This window comes from Hylobates moloch, unplaced genomic scaffold (assembly GCF_009828535.3).
Source record: "Hylobates moloch isolate HMO894 unplaced genomic scaffold, HMol_V3 SCAFFOLD_12, whole genome shotgun sequence".
In the NCBI taxonomy this organism is placed as follows: Eukaryota; Metazoa; Chordata; class Mammalia; order Primates; family Hylobatidae; genus Hylobates; species Hylobates moloch.
Window position 1 is genome coordinate 63,453,326 of NW_026652287.1, and position 17,534 is coordinate 63,470,859.

General features: G+C 54.8%; 2 protein-coding genes across 4 annotated transcripts; both read left to right on the top strand.

Moving 5' to 3' along the window:
• The first annotated feature begins 1,993 nt into the window (after positions 1–1,993).
• On the top strand, positions 1,994–6,183 carry FXYD1 (FXYD domain containing ion transport regulator 1). 3 transcript variants are annotated; one of them, XM_032170474.2, is made up of 8 exons: positions 1,994–2,103; positions 3,287–3,351; positions 3,808–3,840; positions 4,344–4,418; positions 4,674–4,710; positions 5,605–5,654; positions 5,857–5,904; positions 6,050–6,183. In XM_032170474.2, the coding sequence occupies exons 2-7, from the start codon at positions 3,291–3,293 to the stop codon at positions 5,877–5,879; spliced, it is 279 nt and encodes a 92-aa protein (XP_032026365.1). In that variant the 5' UTR covers positions 1,994–2,103; positions 3,287–3,290; the 3' UTR covers positions 5,880–5,904; positions 6,050–6,183. The 3 variants fall into 3 exon arrangements, with proteins under 3 accessions (XP_032026365.1, XP_032026366.1, XP_032026364.1); XM_032170475.2 differs by lacking the exon at positions 1,994–2,103 and adding an exon at positions 2,343–2,441; XM_032170473.2 differs by lacking the exon at positions 1,994–2,103 and adding an exon at positions 2,814–2,978.
• Positions 6,184–6,237: 54 nt separating this feature from the next.
• Positions 6,238–17,441, top strand: FXYD7 (FXYD domain containing ion transport regulator 7). Its single transcript, XM_032170476.2, has 6 exons — positions 6,238–6,497; positions 11,843–11,872; positions 14,405–14,479; positions 14,591–14,633; positions 14,784–14,824; positions 17,034–17,441. The coding sequence occupies exons 1-6, from the start codon at positions 6,467–6,469 to the stop codon at positions 17,054–17,056; spliced, it is 243 nt and encodes an 80-aa protein (XP_032026367.1). The 5' UTR covers positions 6,238–6,466; the 3' UTR covers positions 17,057–17,441.
• The last annotated feature ends 93 nt before the right edge of the window (positions 17,442–17,534 follow it).

The following is a 17,534-nucleotide window of genomic DNA, read 5'->3' on the forward strand; positions in this document are numbered from 1 at the left end:
GGAAGATTGCTTGAGGCCAGGAGTTCAAGACCAGCCTGGGCAACATAGTGAAACCGAGACTGTACAAAAAATTAAAAAATTAGCCAGGCGTGGTGTCACACGCCCATAGTCCCAGCTACTCAGGAAGCTGAGGTGGGAGAATCACTTGAGCCCATGAGGTGGAGGCTACAGTGAGCTATGATTGTGCCATTGCACTTCAGCCTGGGTGACAGAGCAAGACCCGGTCTCAAACAAACAAACAAAAAATGAAGTTAATCATAAGACAATGTCAAGTTCAGAGACCTCTGAGCACTGTCCAGGATTATACACGTGATCTTAGTGATTTTTCCATTTTGGAGCATGTGAAAATGAGGCACAGAGCTGCTCAAGTTTACACAACCAGGAGTGCAGTGCCTGGGCCTGATTCCAGGTTTCCCTGTCACCAGGACCTGTAAACCTGGCCTGCCCATGGGGACGCCAGGTGTGTTGTCCCCGACAAGAGCTCAGTGGAAGGAAAGCGTGGAGTTAAATACATATCTGTGGTTTTGGAATGTGTGAACATGCAAGTGTGTCAGCCTCCGCGTCTGTCACCATGGCCAACCATGTGCCTGTTTGCCCAAGCATAGGGTTTGAACCAGTGTATGTGTTTCTGCTTTTGTGGGTATGTGTGAGAGCAGCAGGTTGTCCTTGATGGTGTTTCTGCTTGTGTATCTGTGCCCATGGAAATCTGTCTGTATGTACACAAGCTCGTTGGCCTTCCTATCTTTGGGACTGTGTAGGAGTGCTGACTGCATGTCTGTACCTTTGGTTTTTTTTGTTTTGTTTTTGTTTTTGAGACACAGTCTCGCTCTGTTGCCCAGGCTAGAGTGCAGCGGCATGATCTCAGCTCACTGCAACCTCTGCCTCCCGGGCTCAAGTGACTCTCCTGCCTTAGCCTCAAGAGTAGCCGTGATTACAGGCGCACGCCTCCACACCCAGCTAATTTTTGTATATTTTTTAGTAGAGACGAGCTTTCGTCAGGTTGGCCAGGTTGGTGTTGAACTCCTGGCCTCAAGTGATCCTCCCGCCTTGGCCTCCCAAAGTGCTGGGAGTACAGGTGTGAGCCACCGTACCTGGCCATGTTTGGCCATGCATCTTTGAATGCATTTATGTGTGGTGTGCACATACTTGTGTGCTTCTGTATGGCCATTTGTGGGTGGGTCTTCACAGAAACATGCATTTCTGTGGCCAGTTTGTGAGTGTAGATGGTGGTGTGGCTATGTCTTTGACTGTATCTCTGTGTGGCCATCCATCTACATGAGCGTGCGTGGGTCTGTGTAGACATAAACGTGCTTGTTTGGGTATTTTGCGACTGGCATAAGAGGTGCTGGTTGTGTGTCCGAGTCTTTGCGTTTCTCTATGAGTGTGTCATTCTGTGTGTGTCTGCTTCTATGGATGTACATACATAGGTGGTTTTGTCTGGTTTTATACCTGTATATCTGGGTCTTTGGGATTCTGTGTGTGTGTGTGTGTGTGTGTGGTGCATTTCTGGGGATCTCACTGCAGCAGATAGTGCACGCACGTGTGTGCGCGCGCGTGCACACACACACACACACACACAGACCTCTCTCCCGTCCTCTAAAACAGCCATGTTAAGGACCTCACAGAGCACTGGGATCGGGGCTCAGTGGGCTCCTGAGAAGTCAGGCTGGGTGATCTTAGGCCCTGGCTGGACCCAATTCCCAGGGGGCAGCCGCCTCAGCCCAGAAGCTCTTGGAGGCGTGCGTGTGTGTGTGTGTATGTGTGTGTGTGTTCACAACCGTGTGTGTTCACAACCCTGTCCTCCACAATCCTCCTGGCCTCTCCAGTCTGCCTGCTGGCTGCCTGCTGCTCCTCTCTCTGAACTGAGAGAGTTAACCTAGCGGGCCAGGGCAGTCTGGGCTGGGGGCCGCCCCCTGGCCCCCCTCCAGCCCCAGCTCCAGTTACAGCTGCTGGTTGGGGAGGGCATGGGTGGGGTGGGGCTGGGAGGGGAGCCTGCTGGGGGCGGCGCGTCCAGCTCTGGGCCAGGGGGTCCAAAGTGTTCAGCCCCCGGGGCACAGCAGGACGTTTGGGGGCCTTCTTTCAGCAGGGGACAGCCCGATTGGGGTGAGCGTCTCCCACTCCTTCCCTCCAGGCCTCACCCCTGGTCTGGCTGGGCCGCCTATTTTGGGAGCAGGAGTGGCCAGCCCGAGGCTTCCCAGGCAGGCCAACCCAAGAGGGAGGGAGTGTGGTTGAGGCAGTGGGTTCTGCAGGGTGGGATGTGGGCGACTCCTCCCTGCCCTGCTGGTGCGTGTGCACCCTGGCAGGGTGTGGAGTTCGGACACACACGTGTGTAGGGCTGGTTGCGTCACTGCGTGGGGGCACCGGAGGCCCAGAGGAGGAGTACTGGATGCCTGACGGTGTTTACACCCCACGTCCTGCTCCAACCAGAAGTTTGGGGAGAGGTTGTTGTTCATGTCCATTCCAGCCCCACTGTGTGTGTGTGTGTGTGTGTGTGTGTGTGTGTGTGTGTGTGTATCCCTGCCCCAGCATGTGTTTTCTATCTCTCAGGCCCACTGGGCTGGGCCTCATGTCACTTGCCTGACATCCGATTGTGAAAGATGTCACCCAGAGGCGGGCAGAGGGGCTGTCTTTTCCTTTTCTTGTTGCTGCCCAGGGAGGAGACGGGGTGGCCTTTCCCACAGGGGCAGCCTGTGGCTATGTGGCAGCTGGGCCTCACCCCGGCAGGGCTGTGCGTGACCCCCTGAGTGGGGGAAGGCAGGCTGTTGCCATGGTGGCCTGAGAGAGCAGAATTCCTCCAGGGTGAAGTGGGAGATATTTATACCCGGGGTCAGACCGGGAGCGGGCGGGCGGAGAGGGCAGGGAGCTGGGATTTCGCGGGGCACGGTGAGGCCGGGCATGTAGGCAGGTGGGACTTGAGCGTGCCCTGCTGTCTCCTGCTCCGTGTTTGTGTGAGGCAGCGCCTCCTCTGCCCTGCCAGGGTAGGTCTGGGAATCGGGGGCCTGGTGCGGGAGGTGGAGGTCCAAGGGAGGCCCCCGGGGACTGTGTGTCTCACCCCTGTCCCTGCTACGTTGTGTTGTTGTGTGACCCCATCGTGGAGGTTGTTTTGGTGACACTGTGTCCCCACGAAGCTGGGGATACCCGTTTCTCTAAGCTTGGAGCCACCAAGCTAGAGGACGAACACTTCTGTGATTCAGTCCCCAAACTGTCTCTGACTTAATCCCTTGGGTTCAAGCCCTATGTGGGAGAGCAAGGGCACACACTGCCTAATCCGTGGTGTCCCCCCCAGGACAATGGCGTCTCTTGGCCACATCTTGGTTTTCTGTGTGGGTCTCCTCACCATGGCCAAGGCAGGTGAGTGCAGGGGAGGCTGCCTGCTAACCATCTCAGCCCCAGTGGTGGCGGCGGGGACCGAAGAACCAAGTTGGAGACCCCAACCTAGACTGAGTCGACTGGGGTACCAAGAAGTTTGGGGGTCTCCATGTGGGGTCCAGTCACAGGATGATATTTGTGGGAGGGGAAAGGAAGCCCCAGATCAGGCAAAGATGGGGTGGGATGGGGCTGAATCCCTGTGGGATAACTGGGTCACAGACAGCCTGCCGTGAGTCAGGGAGCTGGGGCGGTTAGGTGCCGCCTGCCCCGTCTGGGACAGTGCAGAGGGGGCAGCTGGGACCCAGAGAGGGTGGGCAGCCTGCCTAGATACCCTCAGACTCTCAGCCCAGCAAGGCAGAGCCCCCAGTGGTCTCCTTATGCCCCTTCCTGTCCAGGACCCCAGGAAGCATTCAACCCCTGATTTCTCTCTCTTTCCAGAAAGTCCAAAGGAACACGACCCGTTCACTTATGGTGAGCGGGGGTCTAATTTTGAGAGTCCTGGGGGAGAGCCTGGCTTTGCTGGTCCTTTGATTCCCCCTCGCCCTCCCCCAGAGTCCCAGTATTGATATCTCTGTCATTCTCCTTCCCTCTATTTTGTCCTTCCTCTCTGATTCCACCTGTCTGCATCTTTCCCTGTCTGTGTCTATCTGTGTCACTGTCTATGTGATACCTCTCTGGTTCTCTTTCTCTTGCCTGGGTCTGTCTCAGCATCTCGTGGCCCATCCTCTGCTTCTTCCCATCTTCTCTCCCCTCTGTCCTCCTCCTCCCTGCCTCCTCCCTCTCTTTCCTATACACCCGTCTCTTCTCCCTGGTCCCCCACTTTCCTCCTCTCATATCTGCTCCCCCCTAATTATCTTATTTTCCCCCTTCTCCCTGCTGGTCCTTTCTCCCTGTTCCCTCCTCCCCAATTTACCCCTGTCTTATTCTCCCTCCTCTCCTCCCTGCCCTCACCTTCCCTGCTCTGCTGCTCACAGACTACCAGTCCCTGCAGATCGGAGGCCTCGTCATCGCCGGGATCCTCTTCATTCTGGGCATCCTCATCGTGCTAAGTGAGTGCACCTAGCCCCCGCCCTCTATCCCACTTCTCCCTGGCCCGCCCTCTCCCTGGCCCCGCCTCGCCCCGCCCCAAGCCCTCCCAGGCCTTGCCCCGCCTACTCTGCCTTGGCTCCCGGGCCCCGGGTCTGGCCTCTAGCCCCGCCTCGTCCCCCAAGCCCCGCCCCTCGCGAGGGCGAGCTGGAGCTACAGCGCCGCTTGGCGCCCGCTGGGAGGGAGCCTCAGCCTCTCCTGCTTCTCCACGCCCACAGGCAGAAGATGCCGGTGCAAGTTCAACCAGCAGCAGAGGTAAGACACCCCTACCCGCCTTCTTCATCCGCTCCTGCTCTGGAGGGCGCCGCGGGTGAGGCGGGGAGTACCCCTGACCCGCAGCCCGATCCCCATCAGCGACTATGTATTAAGCACCTACTACGTGCCATGGCCCAAGCCTGGCCCTGGGACCAAGCGAGGAAAAAACCTCCCGCCCTTCCTGGCCGAGCTCCCAGCCTAGTGGAGGCGGTGGCCGTGGGTTCCAACAGCCCCACAGATAGAAAAATCACAAAGCGTGATAACACAAAGTGCAGGAAAGAAGAAACGGCGGTGAAATGAGATCATCTCGCACGCGGCCCAGTTTAGCTTAGAGTCCTGTTCCTAGCTCTTTGATTCCTCTTCGAATAAAATGTTAAAGCATGGACAATGTATGATATGTTAGAACAATTATAGATATTATCATAAGTAGTAGCTAGCATTTATTGGGTGTGTACCACGTGTCAGATACGGTTTCACTTCCTCTGGGAGGGAGGTGCTGTTATTAACCCCATTTGACAGATGAGGAAACTGAGGCACAGGGAGGTAAAGTCACTTTGTTCAAGATCACTCAAGTGGAAGATGGGGGGTTCTGGGCTTCCAACCCAGGCCATCTCATGGCAGTCTGCCAAGTCCCCATGACTATCCCTCCCCTACCAACTTCACATCCCTGCCCCCAAATCCGCGGAGGTACTCACTGTTAACCAGTTTAGAAGCCCCCTGCTAGCACTTAAGCTGCTCCTGGGTGCTCCTCATTTCTAGCGGACCCCGAGCCTGCTCTTCGTCCATATCTGGGCCTAGTTACACCAATCTGGGAAAGGCTTGTACTGGGGGGTTCCTAGAAGGCCAGCCTCTCCCTCTTTCCATCCCGAAATCCCTCTGCCTCTGCCTTCCCAGGACTGGGGAACCCGATGAAGAGGAGGGAACTTTCCGCAGCTCCATCCGCCGTAAGTCTGGGGAGACTGCGGATATTTTGGGGAGAGGGCTGGTTCCAAGGACCACTTTTCCCGGCCCTCCCTGGCTGCGTAGAGGGAGGGGCTGGATCTCCCTCCCCGCGGAGGGCGGGGAGTTGCCCCGCCGCGGGCCCCACCTGCCCAGGAGCTGGGGATGCCCCTCCTGAATGACCCCCGATCTCCGTGTTCCCCCCAGGTCTGTCCACCCGCAGGCGGTAGAAATTGCGCGATGGAATCCGGCCAGGTGCTGCAGCTCTGACACGGCGGTGGGAGGGAAGGAGGGAGAAGGGAAAGGCGGGAGAGGGAGGGGGCCAAGTGCCAGGGTTGGAGGGCGGCGAGGGGTGGGGCTGGACGTCCCCCCTCGCCTCTCACCCTTTTCACCCTCACAGGACTCCCCTGGCAACTGACGTCTGCCACGCTCCACCTGCGCGCCCACCGCCCCCTCCGCCGCCCCTTCCCCAGCCCTGCCCCCGCAGACTACCCCTGCCGCCCAGACTTCCAATAAAACGCGCTTTCCTCTCGACAGCACTTTGTCGGTCTCGGTCCCTCAGCGCGAAAGCCCAGCGCCCCTGGGCCCCAGCAGGGGGCGCCCCACCCTAGAGGAAGGGGCGGGGACGACGGTGGTGGGCGGGGGCGGGGGCGGGGGTGGACTGCACGGGGGCGGGCTCCCCGGGCCCCCATTGGCTGCAGGCCCCCCCACGCCAGGGCTCCCCCCAGCTCCCCCCCACATCGGTCCGTCCTGCTTCCAGCTGCTGCAGCGCGCCTTCGCCGCCAAAGCATCCAGCAGCCCCCTGCTCCGGCCCAGCATGGCGACCCCGACCCAGACCCCCACAAAGGGTGAGCGTCGTCTGGGGAAGGGGTTGCAGGGGGGCTCCGGGATCTGAGAGCCTAGGAGAGAGGGTGTCGGGAGATTCCAGCAATGGTAAGGCAGGGGAGTTGGGGGAGGGAGGTCCGCTTCTCCTGTGGGCGGAGGCCACTGTAATGCACCCCCCCCGATGGCCCCTCCGGGTCTCTGGGACACCTCCTCCCCGGCCGTCGTCCTGTGCCAGACCTGCGGTCGGAGAGTGGCAGTCCCGGGAGAAGGGATGCTCGGACAGGTCGCTATGGCAACCGGGTGCCTGGTCCCGCACCGTGGTGGTAGCAGACGGGGAAGAGATGAGCTTGCAGGGTGGGAGCGGGTGGGTCTGCGACCAGAGACGTTCTGGAAGATTTCAGGGTCCCTGGGGTGGGCAAGGGAAGGGGAGGAGGTTCATGTCCCTCTTCTTTCCAGTGCTGTCTCCTAGGGTGTCTGTTTCCTGAAACCCTTGACAGCCAGGTTCAGAGGAAAGGAGTGAGAGCTGAAGGAAGAGACAGAGAGAAGGGATATAGCAAGAGACAGACAGGGAGAACCTGGAAGAGACAGAGACCAAGAGAGGCAGGAGATCCAGAGTCACAGATACAAAGACGCAGGAAGACAAATAGATGGACTCAGAGAGATTCCCAGTGGAGGGGAGAGGCCGAGAGCAGTAGACAGAGATGCAGAGAGACAGAGAAAAAATGAGAGCCTGGGAGATAGCGGGATTGAGACCGCTAGGGAGAGAGAAGCAGAGAGACGAGGGAGAGAGACCCGTGGGGAGAGAGGGGAGTAGAAAGAGAAGAGAGCCGTGTGGGGTGGGGCCCAAACCACTGCAGTGAGCCCCCATGGGTGGGAATGGGGTGATGGGACCCTCCTTCCAGCCCACAGCAGGGGTGTTTTCCAATCCCAGAGGTGCACTTTGGTATACCTAGCTGCCCCTACTGCCCCCATCAAGCCGCACACTGATTTCCATTCCACACCCATTAACCCAGTTATGCACCCACTTAAACACCCGCTTCCACCGTCACCCCCAATAGACCCCACTGCTAAGCCTGCTTCTGCAGAGCAGCAAGGCACAGACTGCTTTACGAGGGAGCGGGTGCCCAGCAAGGGTCTCCAGCACTGAGGGCAGGGGATGGACCAGGGGTGCTGAGAAGCCCCTGACAGTGAAGGGAACCCGAATTCCACTTGGATGGCTCCCTCTCTTCCGCGCTTCCCAGCAGGCGGGGGCTGCTGCACTGAGCCATATCTGCAGAATTCCAAGCAGGGCGGGGGGTGGGGGGGGGGCTGCAGAGGCTGGAAGCTACCCTAGGGAGGGGGCAGGGCTGAGGCAGCAGGCCTGGCGGGAGCCCAAGGCTTCTTTTTGCAGAGGTGGTGGTTAGCAGGATCGATGGCAGCAGACAGGCAGAGGTGGGAGGACAGACTCCTCAACCCAACCTTCTCTGCCTCCCCCTTTCCCAGTCACAGCATGACAGGGGACCGCAGGTCTCGGGAAACCCCGGGGGAGGAAAAGCATGTTGTGCATTGCAAGCCGCTTAAGGAAACTAATTAATGATTGTTGGGGAGCGAGGGGAGAAGAGGGGAGATTGTATCCCTCCACGCTGCCAGAGAACAGGAGGGAGAATTAGGGGTGAACAGAAGAGGGATGCAGGAGCACAGCTGGGTCCAGGTCCCTATCCCTGAAATGGACCCTTAGCTTGGCCAGAAGCCAGTCCTGCAGGGGCAACAGCAGGAGGTGCAAAAGGAGGGGAGAGGGTCAAGATTGAAACCTGCATCTCACACAGGACCTCACAGGGGACCCCACCCAGCCTGGGGTGCCGGGACCTATCACCTTTCTTCACTTCGCAAGATGCCCCAGTTGCCATAGCAACCACCTCCTTCCTGATATCTCCTTGGCAGCTGGCCAGGAGTAGTGCACATTCCTTTGCCTGACTCTTGGCCCCACCCTTAGCCCAGCCACACCTGAGGGCCCAGGTTGCTGGGGCAGCAGGGACCAGAGGAGGATCTTCCGCATGGAGGAGGATCTTCCACATGGAACACCAGATTCTGGGACAGGTGCTCACCCAGTGGGCTCCCGATAACTTTGGGGAAGGGCGGGTGTGTGGAAAACAGACAAGTGAGACAATCCACCTTTTACAGCCTCCTGCAGCCTAGGACCGCCTCATAATCATTCCTTCATTCATTCATCCCAGAAAACTTGAAGAGCCTTTCATAAATGTCAGGATGAACAGCAGCGATGAGTCAAACAAATTTACTCTCTGGTGGGGAAACTTACACAGAGCACAAGGGACCCTGAAGCAGTGTTTCACCATCTTGGCGCTTTTGAGTACTACCATCACAATTTTTGCTTTATTCAAATATTCCTCACACTGCTATTTATTTAATTTTTTTCCTTCAAAGGATTAGCTTTTTTATTTTTATTTTTTGAGACAAGGTCTCACTCTGTTGCCCAGGCTGGAGTACAATGGCACGATCACAGCTCACTGCAGCCTCAACGTCCTGGGCTCAATCTATCCTCCCGCCTCAGCCTCCCGAGTAGCTGGGACTACAAGGCACTCCTGCTACACCCAGCTAATTTTTGTATTTTTTGTAGAGACGGGTTTTGCTATGTTTCCCAGGCTGGTCTCAAACTCCTGGGCTGAAGCAAATCACCCGCCTTGGCCTCCCAAAGTGTTTAGGATTACAGGCGTGGGCCACCATGCCCAAACCAGGAATAGCTTTTTAAAAACAATGAGCTTTATTTTATAGCACCATCACAACTGGAAAATTAATCTTCTTCTTTTTTTTTTTTGAGACAGAGTCTGGCTCTGTCATCCAAGCTGGAGTGCAGTGGCATGATCTTGGCTCACTGCAACCTCTGCCTCCCAGGTTCAAGCGATTCTTCTGCCTCAGCCTCCCAAGTAGCTGGGACTAGCAGGGGCACACCACCACACCCAGCTAATTTTTGTATTGTTAGTACAGACGGAGGTTTCACCATATTGGCCAGGCTGGTCTCAAACTCCTGACCTCGTGATCCGCCCACCTTGTGTTCCCAAAGTGCTGGGATTACAGGCATGAATCACTGCGCCCAGCTGGAAAATTCATCTTCTTTTTGCCTTAAATTGAAGGCAGCATAAGAGCAATCTGAAGCAGGTGATTTCGCTTTTCTGGGTCTGGTGTCCCCCTTCCAGGAAATGGGGATGAAGATAGCCCCCATATGAAAGAGTTGCTATGAAGATTAAGAGTAAATGCACTGATACCCCTCAGATGCTTAGCAGGGAGGCTGGAATGGAGTCAGGGCTACCCATTGCTGGTAACATCAATAAATAAAGGAGAAAACCAAATAATGCCACAAAATTCTGCCTAGATTTTATTGCCTGCTGAAGACCTGGAGCCCAAGGCCTGTTTTCTCTTAGGTAAAGAGGGAGATTAACAAGGGTTGGAAGATGTTAAAGATACCTCAGCACCAACCTAAGACATCCTCTTTGAAGACTGGACAGAGACCTGGGAAGGGTAAACTTGCACATTGCGTGAATCATGGTCTTGCTTTGGGGCCACCTCTATCAGTCAGTTTCGGCTAGAGAATGCTGTGGTAACAAACGGGTGTTGCTTTGGGGCCACCTCTATCAGTCAGTTTCGGCTAGAGTATGCTGTGGTAACAAATAGTACCAAAAGTTTCAGGGGCTTATGACAACCAGGTTCACGTATACGTCCATCACAGGTTGACCAGTCACCAAAGAAAACTAGAGCAGTCACCATCGTGAACATTCAGGCCACCAGGCTAGAAGTGAAACAGAGCTTTGGCCTGGAGGCCTGAATGTTCCTGAATGTTTAAATGCCCCAGCCTGGAAGTGACAGTGCACTTCTACTCACAGTTCCTTGGCCAGAATTAGTCACATGGCCCTACCCAACCTCCAGGGAGCCATCCATCTCTGAGCCTGGAAGGGGGAAGGAGAACACCAATGACATCAGGCATCACCCTGGCACCCTTCACCCTCTCCCCATGTGGCAGAGAGTCTGCTGCCAAATTCTGCTCTAGGGAAGGCCAAATATAACAAGAACTGTCAGAGGCATTCGAGAGCCATCAGGATGAACTTGTTGAATGGGAAGGATGTTCTGAGCTCTCCTGCAGGGGAACGTGATTAGGGCCAGGAAGGTGGGAAGTGGAGAAAAGTGAACCCAGAGATACACACACATTTTATCCACATGTGAACATTTCTGAAATCATTATGCGTCTTCTAATGGATGGGGACATTTCACGCGGTAGAGTTCCAAACATATTTACACATACACACACATACAGGGAAAACTATTACAAACTCAATTTTGAATCTTAAACTTGATGGTGTCTTAGAAATAAGTAATAATGGGCCAGGCACGGTGGCTCACATCTGTAATCCCAGCACTATGGGAGGCTGAGGCGGGCAGATCATCGGAAGTCAGGAGTCTGAGACCAGCCCAGCCAACATGGTGAAATCCCGTCTCTACTAAAAATACAAAAATTAGCCAGCAGTGGTAGTGCACACCTATAGTCCCAGTCCTTGGGAGGCTGAGGCAGGAGAATTGCCTGAACCTGGGAGGTAGAGGTTGCAGTGAGCTGAGATGGCACCACTGCACTTCAGCATGGGTGACAGAGCAAGACCCCGTCTCAAAAAAAGAAAGAAAGAAGGAAAGAAAGAAAGAGAAAGAAAGAAGGAAGGAAGGAAGGAAGGAAGGAAGGAAGGAAGGAAGGAAAGGAGGAAGGAAGGAGAAAGAAAGAAAAAGAAAGAAAGAAAGGAGGGAGAGAGGGAGGGAGGGAGGGAGGGAGGGAAGGAGGAAAGAAAAAGAGATAAGTAATGTGGGGTATGAATCAGCACAGCTTCCCTGTACTGAATGGAGTGTCAGGAGTGAGTGGATGTCAGCAGTAGCAGCAGGTGCCTGTCGGAGCCCTCAGGTGTTTAGGGAGTGTTTAGGGGAAGCTGAGACATTCATTGGTCCACCAGTGGAAATGGGGTCTGTTTTAACCTCATGACATCATGTGCAAGTGGGAGTGCATCTGTGTTTTTCAGGGAATGAGTCCATAGCTTGCATCAGACCTCCATAGGGGTCCAGAACCAGGACTGCCATGTAGTTTGGGTGGATTGTACACTGCATAGAGGATGGTGCTGACTGATGGAGTGAGTAGGGGCTGGAATCCAGCTTGAGCTATGCTCTTCCAGCCTTGCGGCCTGCCGTGAGGCCACATCATCCAAACCAAGGGGTCTCTATCTGACTTCCACAAAGAAATGATTGGGTGAGTGGCTCCAAGTTATCTGGATCCTAAAAAATATTAAGAAATACACTGTTAAGTTTTTTTTTCTTTCTCTTTTTCTCTGCTTCTTTCCCTCAGCTCCTGAGGAACCTGATCCATTTTACTACGGTGAGTGTTGGATTTGGGGATAGGGCTGGACTGGGGAGTAGCTGCAGGTGCTCACAGATCACTCCGGACATGGCTTCAGCTATGGCCACACGATACCTGCTGGGCCACTGGCCATGGGACCATATATATGGGTGTGATTCACATCAGCTGGGTTCGTGGAGGGCAGAACCAGATGGGGGAGTGGGGGTGCCTCACACTCTCTCTGAGCCCCCTTCAGGTCTCACCGGGATTAGGCTGGTGCCTTGATGTCGTCAGAGAAGCAGATGAAGGAAACCTTAGAAGCAATGACTCTGAGCCCAGGCTGCCTGGATTTGAATCCTGCCTTATCCACTCACTAGCTGTATGGCCTCGGGCAAGCGACTTTGCCTTTCTGGGCCCTTCTGTAAACAAGGGATAGTAATAGTTCCCACCTACAAGGAACGATACCTGGCGACAAGATACCTGGGGAAAGATACCTGGCTGGTGCCATTAAATCTCCTCCATGGCACTGAAGCTCAAATAAGTTACCCCAGGCCTGGTAGATCTGGCTCCAGTTTCCCCTCTGAACACCCTCCTGTTGCCCCCCACCCCACCCCTTTGCTCATTCACACTTTTCGCCTAGGTATCAATTTCTCTCCCATCTCAGGACCTTTTGCATGTGCCATGATTCTGCAGGAATGCTTCTCCTCTAGCTTTGTACATGGCTGGCTAAGGCTCTCCCTTATTCAGGCCTCAGATCAAACATAGACTACTCTGCTGGGATAGGCCCTCCTGACTCCCTGGCAAAGAAGAGCCACACCATACCCAGCTGGGGTCGCATGACTTGTTTTTTGGGGGGGTTGTTTCTTTAATGCTTTATCACAATACGAAAGTCAACTCCTTGAGGGTAGAGGCCTGGACCACTACTGGTACAGAGTGAGTGCTCCATAAATTCATATCTCAACAAATACTTAGTGGGCACAGGCTCTATGTCTGGCAACGCTCCAAGCAGCTGGAGACACTGCAATGAACCACACAGAAAAGAATTCAAGAATCCAAGAATTCCTGCCCTCCTCCTGGACCTTCCACTCAATGGGAAAGAGACAGATACTCAAGAAAGCAAAATATGAAAATTGTATATTAGACAAGAATATTATTGGCCAGGTACGGTGGCTCATAACTGTAATCCTAGTGCCTTGGGAGGCCAAGGCAGGAGGATCGCTCAAGTCCAGGAGTTTGAAGCTGCAATGAACTATGATTGTGATTTTTTTTTTTCTTTTTTTAGATAAAGTCTGACTCTGTGGCTCAGGCTGGAGTGCAGTAGCACAATCTCGGCTCACTGCAACCCCCGCCTCCCAGGTTCAAGTGATTCTCCTGCCTCAGCCTCCCGAGTAGCTGGGACTACAGGCCCACACCACCACACCTGGCTAATTTTCATATTTTTAGAAAAGACAGGATTTCACCATGTTGGCCAGGCTGGTCTTGGACTCCTGACCTCAAGTGATCTGCCTGCCTTGGCCTCCCAAAGTGCTGGGATTACAGGCATGAGCCACTGTGCCCAGCTCTACATAAAAAATTTAAAAATTAGCTGGCCATGGTGTGTGCCTGTAGTCTCAGCTACTTGGGAGGCTGAACAGGGACAATCTCTTGGAGCCCAAGAGGTGGAGGCTGCAGTGAGCCATGACTGCACCACTGCACCCCAGCCTGGGTGACAGAGTGACACTACGTCTCTTAAAAAAAAGACAAGAATATCGTTAGGCAAGAATAATTCCTATGAAGTAAAATAAAGAAGGGAATGAGATTGGAAAGTGTGGAGGAGAGGATGGAAAATTCTGAATAGGACAGCCAGAGGTTTTGCTCACAATCAAATAAAGCCCAGACACTGGTGAGGGAAGGAGCCGTGTGGATATTTGGGGGAAGAGCTTTCAGGCTGCAGGAACAGCCAGTGCAAAGGCCTTGGGATAGGATCATGCTGGATATGCCCCAGGAACAGTGGGGAGGCCACTGTGGCTGGAGTAGGATTGATGGGGAGAGTGAGGTGGGGTGAGGTCCAAGAAGGAAAGGAACTGGATCATATGGAACTTTGAGGGCCGTAGTGAGGACTGTGGTTTCTACCCGGAGGGCAATGGGCATGAGGAGGGCTCTGAGTAGAGGAGAACCCAGATCTCACTCAAATGTTGATGGGTCCTCATGGCTATCAGAGATGGGAGTGCAGGCAGGCCAGCAAGACCCTAGAGAAGGCTGCTGCAGAGGCCAGATGGGCGACAATGATGGACAGAACCAGGGCCAGGGAGGAGGTGGTAGAGGGAGAGTATTATGTATACATCCAGGGTGGAAAGCACAGCGGGAGAGGGCAGGGGAGGAAAGTAGAGGGTACAGAGGGCAAGGGGAGCTAACGGTGCCCAAGCCCACACCCTACGTCCTCACATCAACCCCCTGAAGGAGTGTCCAGCACGGCCCACAGCCTCCCTGGGCGATTCTGGGCCCCTGGCTGGGCCACCCAGAGCCAGGACTGGGCTCCAGGTGGAGCCGAGGTGCTGTCCCTGCCTCGATGTCCCCCGTTTTCTTCCCCAGACTACAACACGGTGCAGACTGTGGGCATGACTCTGGCAACCATCTTGTTCCTGCTGGGTATCCTCATCGTCCTCAGTAAGTGTGACCCATTCCTGGGCTGCCTCGGCCTCCGCTTCCTCTGCTGACTTTCATCCATATCCTACACCCTATGTCCTGTCTTCTTGTTCTGTCTCTCTCTCCCAACAGGCAAGAAGGTGAAGTGCAGGAAGGCGGACTCCAGGTCTGAGAGGTGTGGCAGCAGTGGGCAAAGAATGGGAGGGGGCCTCGGGGTGCCTCCCTAGCAGATGGGCAGGATCCGCTGGGCCTGCCATGTGTTTTCCCCAAAGCCTATGGTTATTTAACCTCTTTCTACTTTTCTCTCTCATCTCTGCCTCCACAGCCCAACCTGCAAATCCTGTAAGTCTGAGCTTCCCTCTTCAGGTGAGGGTGAGAAACTGTGTGATTCTGGGAGAGTTTTAGGTGGGGAAGGGAAGGGAACCCTCAGAAGGGAAGTTGCGTGGATGGACTGGACGGAGGGGGTGGGGGTGGGGGTGGGGCACCGGCAGACATCACAGGACAATTCCCTAGGAAGCTGAGGAAATTCTGCAGGTGAAAGATGCTAAACCTGCCCAGGTGCGGTGGTTCATGCCTGTAATTCCAGCACTTTGGAAGGCTGAGGCTGGCGGATCACCTGAGGTCAGGAGATCGAAACCAGCCTGGCCAACATGGTGAAACACTGTCTCTGCTAAAAATGCAAAAATTAGCCGGGCAAGGTGGTGTGCACCTGTAATCCCAGCTACTCTGGAGGCTGAGGCAAGAGAATCACCTGAACCTGGGAGGCAGAGGTTGCAGTGAGCTGAGATTGTGCCACTCCACTCCAGCCTGGGTGACAAAGTGAGACTGTCCAAAAAAAAAAAAAGAGAGAGAGGAAGGAAGAAAGGAAGGAAGGAAGGGAGGGAGGGAGAGAGGGAGGGAAAAGAAAGATGATGCTAAACCATGGGGAGGCTGTGGGATGTGACATGTCCCAGAGTCCACAGAGATTCCCAGAAACAAATGCTCAAGCCTATAAAAGCCAGGACAAGCTGATTTGCCAGGAGAGGAAGCCACAGGCCTGTGAAGAGAAGGGCCCCATGTGGGAGGAGCTCTGTCAATCAGGAGGGAGAGAGAGGGAGCACTGAGGAAGACGGGGAGAGGCTTTCCAGACTTGATCGTTCAGCCGGGCAGATCCAGGATGAAATAGCCGAGGAAGCGGGACAGAGGGAGGGAGGGAAGGTTTCTGAATAGTTGCATCAAAATAACAAAAAGAGAGATGAATAGAATGCAGATTTTAGAATTCACATTGGAAAAGAACATATGGGATGCAGGGAATGTGAGGATGGAGAAGAAAGCTGGGAAGCACAGGAGGGGATAGAGTGGAGAGGACGGAGGTGTTGGGGAGAATGTGGGAAGGAAGAGCCCAGGAAGGAAGGGGAGGATGGGAGGAGGAGGGCGTGGAGGGTGGAGGAGGGAGAATGGGTGTAAGCATCGAAAGTGTAAAGGGAGAGCGAGAGGGATGCAGGGCAAGCATGTCGATGAAAGATTTTGACTCCTTTGGGGCTGTTAATTTTAATTATGTAAAAATATCTTGACCTGTTTTTAGTGGAAATGCAGCCTTTCTGGAGACTTGTAAAAAACCAGAAATGGGAATTTCTGTGTCTCTTATAAAGTTCTTATAACTAAAAAAAAAAAAAAAAGCATGAGGGGGACACGGGTTATTCCATGGTTGAGGAGTATTTGGTGTGGAATTTGTTTCATGTTCCTTTTTTTTTTTTTTTTTTTTGAGACAGAGTCTTGCTCTGTCCTCTGTTGCCCAGACTGGAGTGCAGTGACACGATCTCAGTTTACTACAACACTGCAATCTGTGCGTCCCGGGTTCAAGCGCTTCTTCTGCCTCGGCCTCCCAAGTAGCTGGGACTACAGGCACACACCACCACACCTGGCTAATTTTTATATTTTTAGCAGAGATGACGGTTCACCATTTTGGCCAGGCTGGTCTCAAATTCCTGACCTCAAGCGATCCGCCCTTCTCGGCCTCCCAAAGTGCTTGGATTACAGGCGTGAGCCACCGCGCTCGGCCTGTTTCATGTTTATTTAATGAGTTTTAAAACATGAACAGGGCACTTATGGATGCGTGGAGCAGCATGGGGGTTGGCCTTGTCACCTGGGGCACAGCTAAAGACTTTGCACAGGTTTCTGGTCTATCCTAGGTGAATGATGGTCTGCAGCGGGTGGGGAATGGGGGAATTCCCGTTGTATCCAAATGTTCAGGACAGGGAGTGTAGGAAAGGAGTGAGGGTGTAGGAGGAGATTGCAGATGGGAAGGGAGATAGGGACTCCCTTTCTGGCAAGGGGACAGCCCCAAAAGCCCAGGTTGGGTCTGGGGTCGCCAGCCCCGTGGCAGGTGTTTCTCTCCATGACAGCAGCCACGAGGTGTCCCCAAGGGAACCAGACATTAGAGTCTGGGAGGCAAGACAGCTCCTCAGTGTTAGCTCTGGGGTGACAGTCCCTGGGATCTGGCTTCCATGGTGCCGGGGAATGGAGAGCCAACGAGCTGTGGGGAGGGAGGCAGTTTCCACCTCTCTGGTGGCTCACGCACCCCCTCTCTCACCAGCCCCTGGTGGCGGCGGCGTGTAACACCTGCCCGAGGAAACTCCGCTGCCGACCCTGCCTGAGCGCGGGAGCCTGAGGACCGGGTGGAGGCGGTGGGGACCCAGCCGCGCGCCGGGAGCGCTCCCCGGAATGAGCCGCCCCACCCACCCCAAGGCTGGAGCCGCTGCACCCTGCTGTCCCTCCCCAGGCCTTGGCAATGACGATCCCCCAAAGAGCCCGTCTGCACCCCAGACCCGGGGCCTCAGGCCTCCAGCTACTGGGATCTGGGAGTCCATCCCGGCCCAGCACCCCCAGCATCCCCGTGTACAGCCCCCCTGCACCTCCTTGTCTCATCCTCGAAGATCCGTCCCCTGGCCCCTCAGTGTCCATGTCTTCAGCTTAATAAATGTGCATTTGGTTTTTTCCCCTGTTCTGTCTGTGTGTTCTCATCTGTGGGGCACGGTGTGGGTAGGGGTGCAGAACTGAACCTGGGGTAGCTCTCCCCTGCGTGCCCGGGGTTTCC

Excerpts from the sequence above, each read along its gene's own strand:
- FXYD1 (XM_032170474.2), top strand. The coding sequence starts at position 3,291 with ATGGCGTCTCTTGGCCACATCTTGGTTTTCTGTGTGGGTCTCCTCACC. Across the intron at positions 3,841-4,343 it reads ACACGACCCGTTCACTTATG|ACTACCAGTCCCTGCAGATC; the intron begins GTGAGCGGGGGT and ends TGCTGCTCACAG. Across the intron at positions 4,711-5,604 it reads AAGTTCAACCAGCAGCAGAG|GACTGGGGAACCCGATGAAG; the intron begins GTAAGACACCCC and ends CTGCCTTCCCAG.
- FXYD7 (XM_032170476.2), top strand. The coding sequence starts at position 6,467 with ATGGCGACCCCGACCCAGACCCCCACAAAGG. Across the intron at positions 6,498-11,842 it reads GACCCAGACCCCCACAAAGG|CTCCTGAGGAACCTGATCCA; the intron begins GTGAGCGTCGTC and ends TCTTTCCCTCAG. Across the intron at positions 14,480-14,590 it reads GGGTATCCTCATCGTCCTCA|GCAAGAAGGTGAAGTGCAGG; the intron begins GTAAGTGTGACC and ends CTCTCCCAACAG.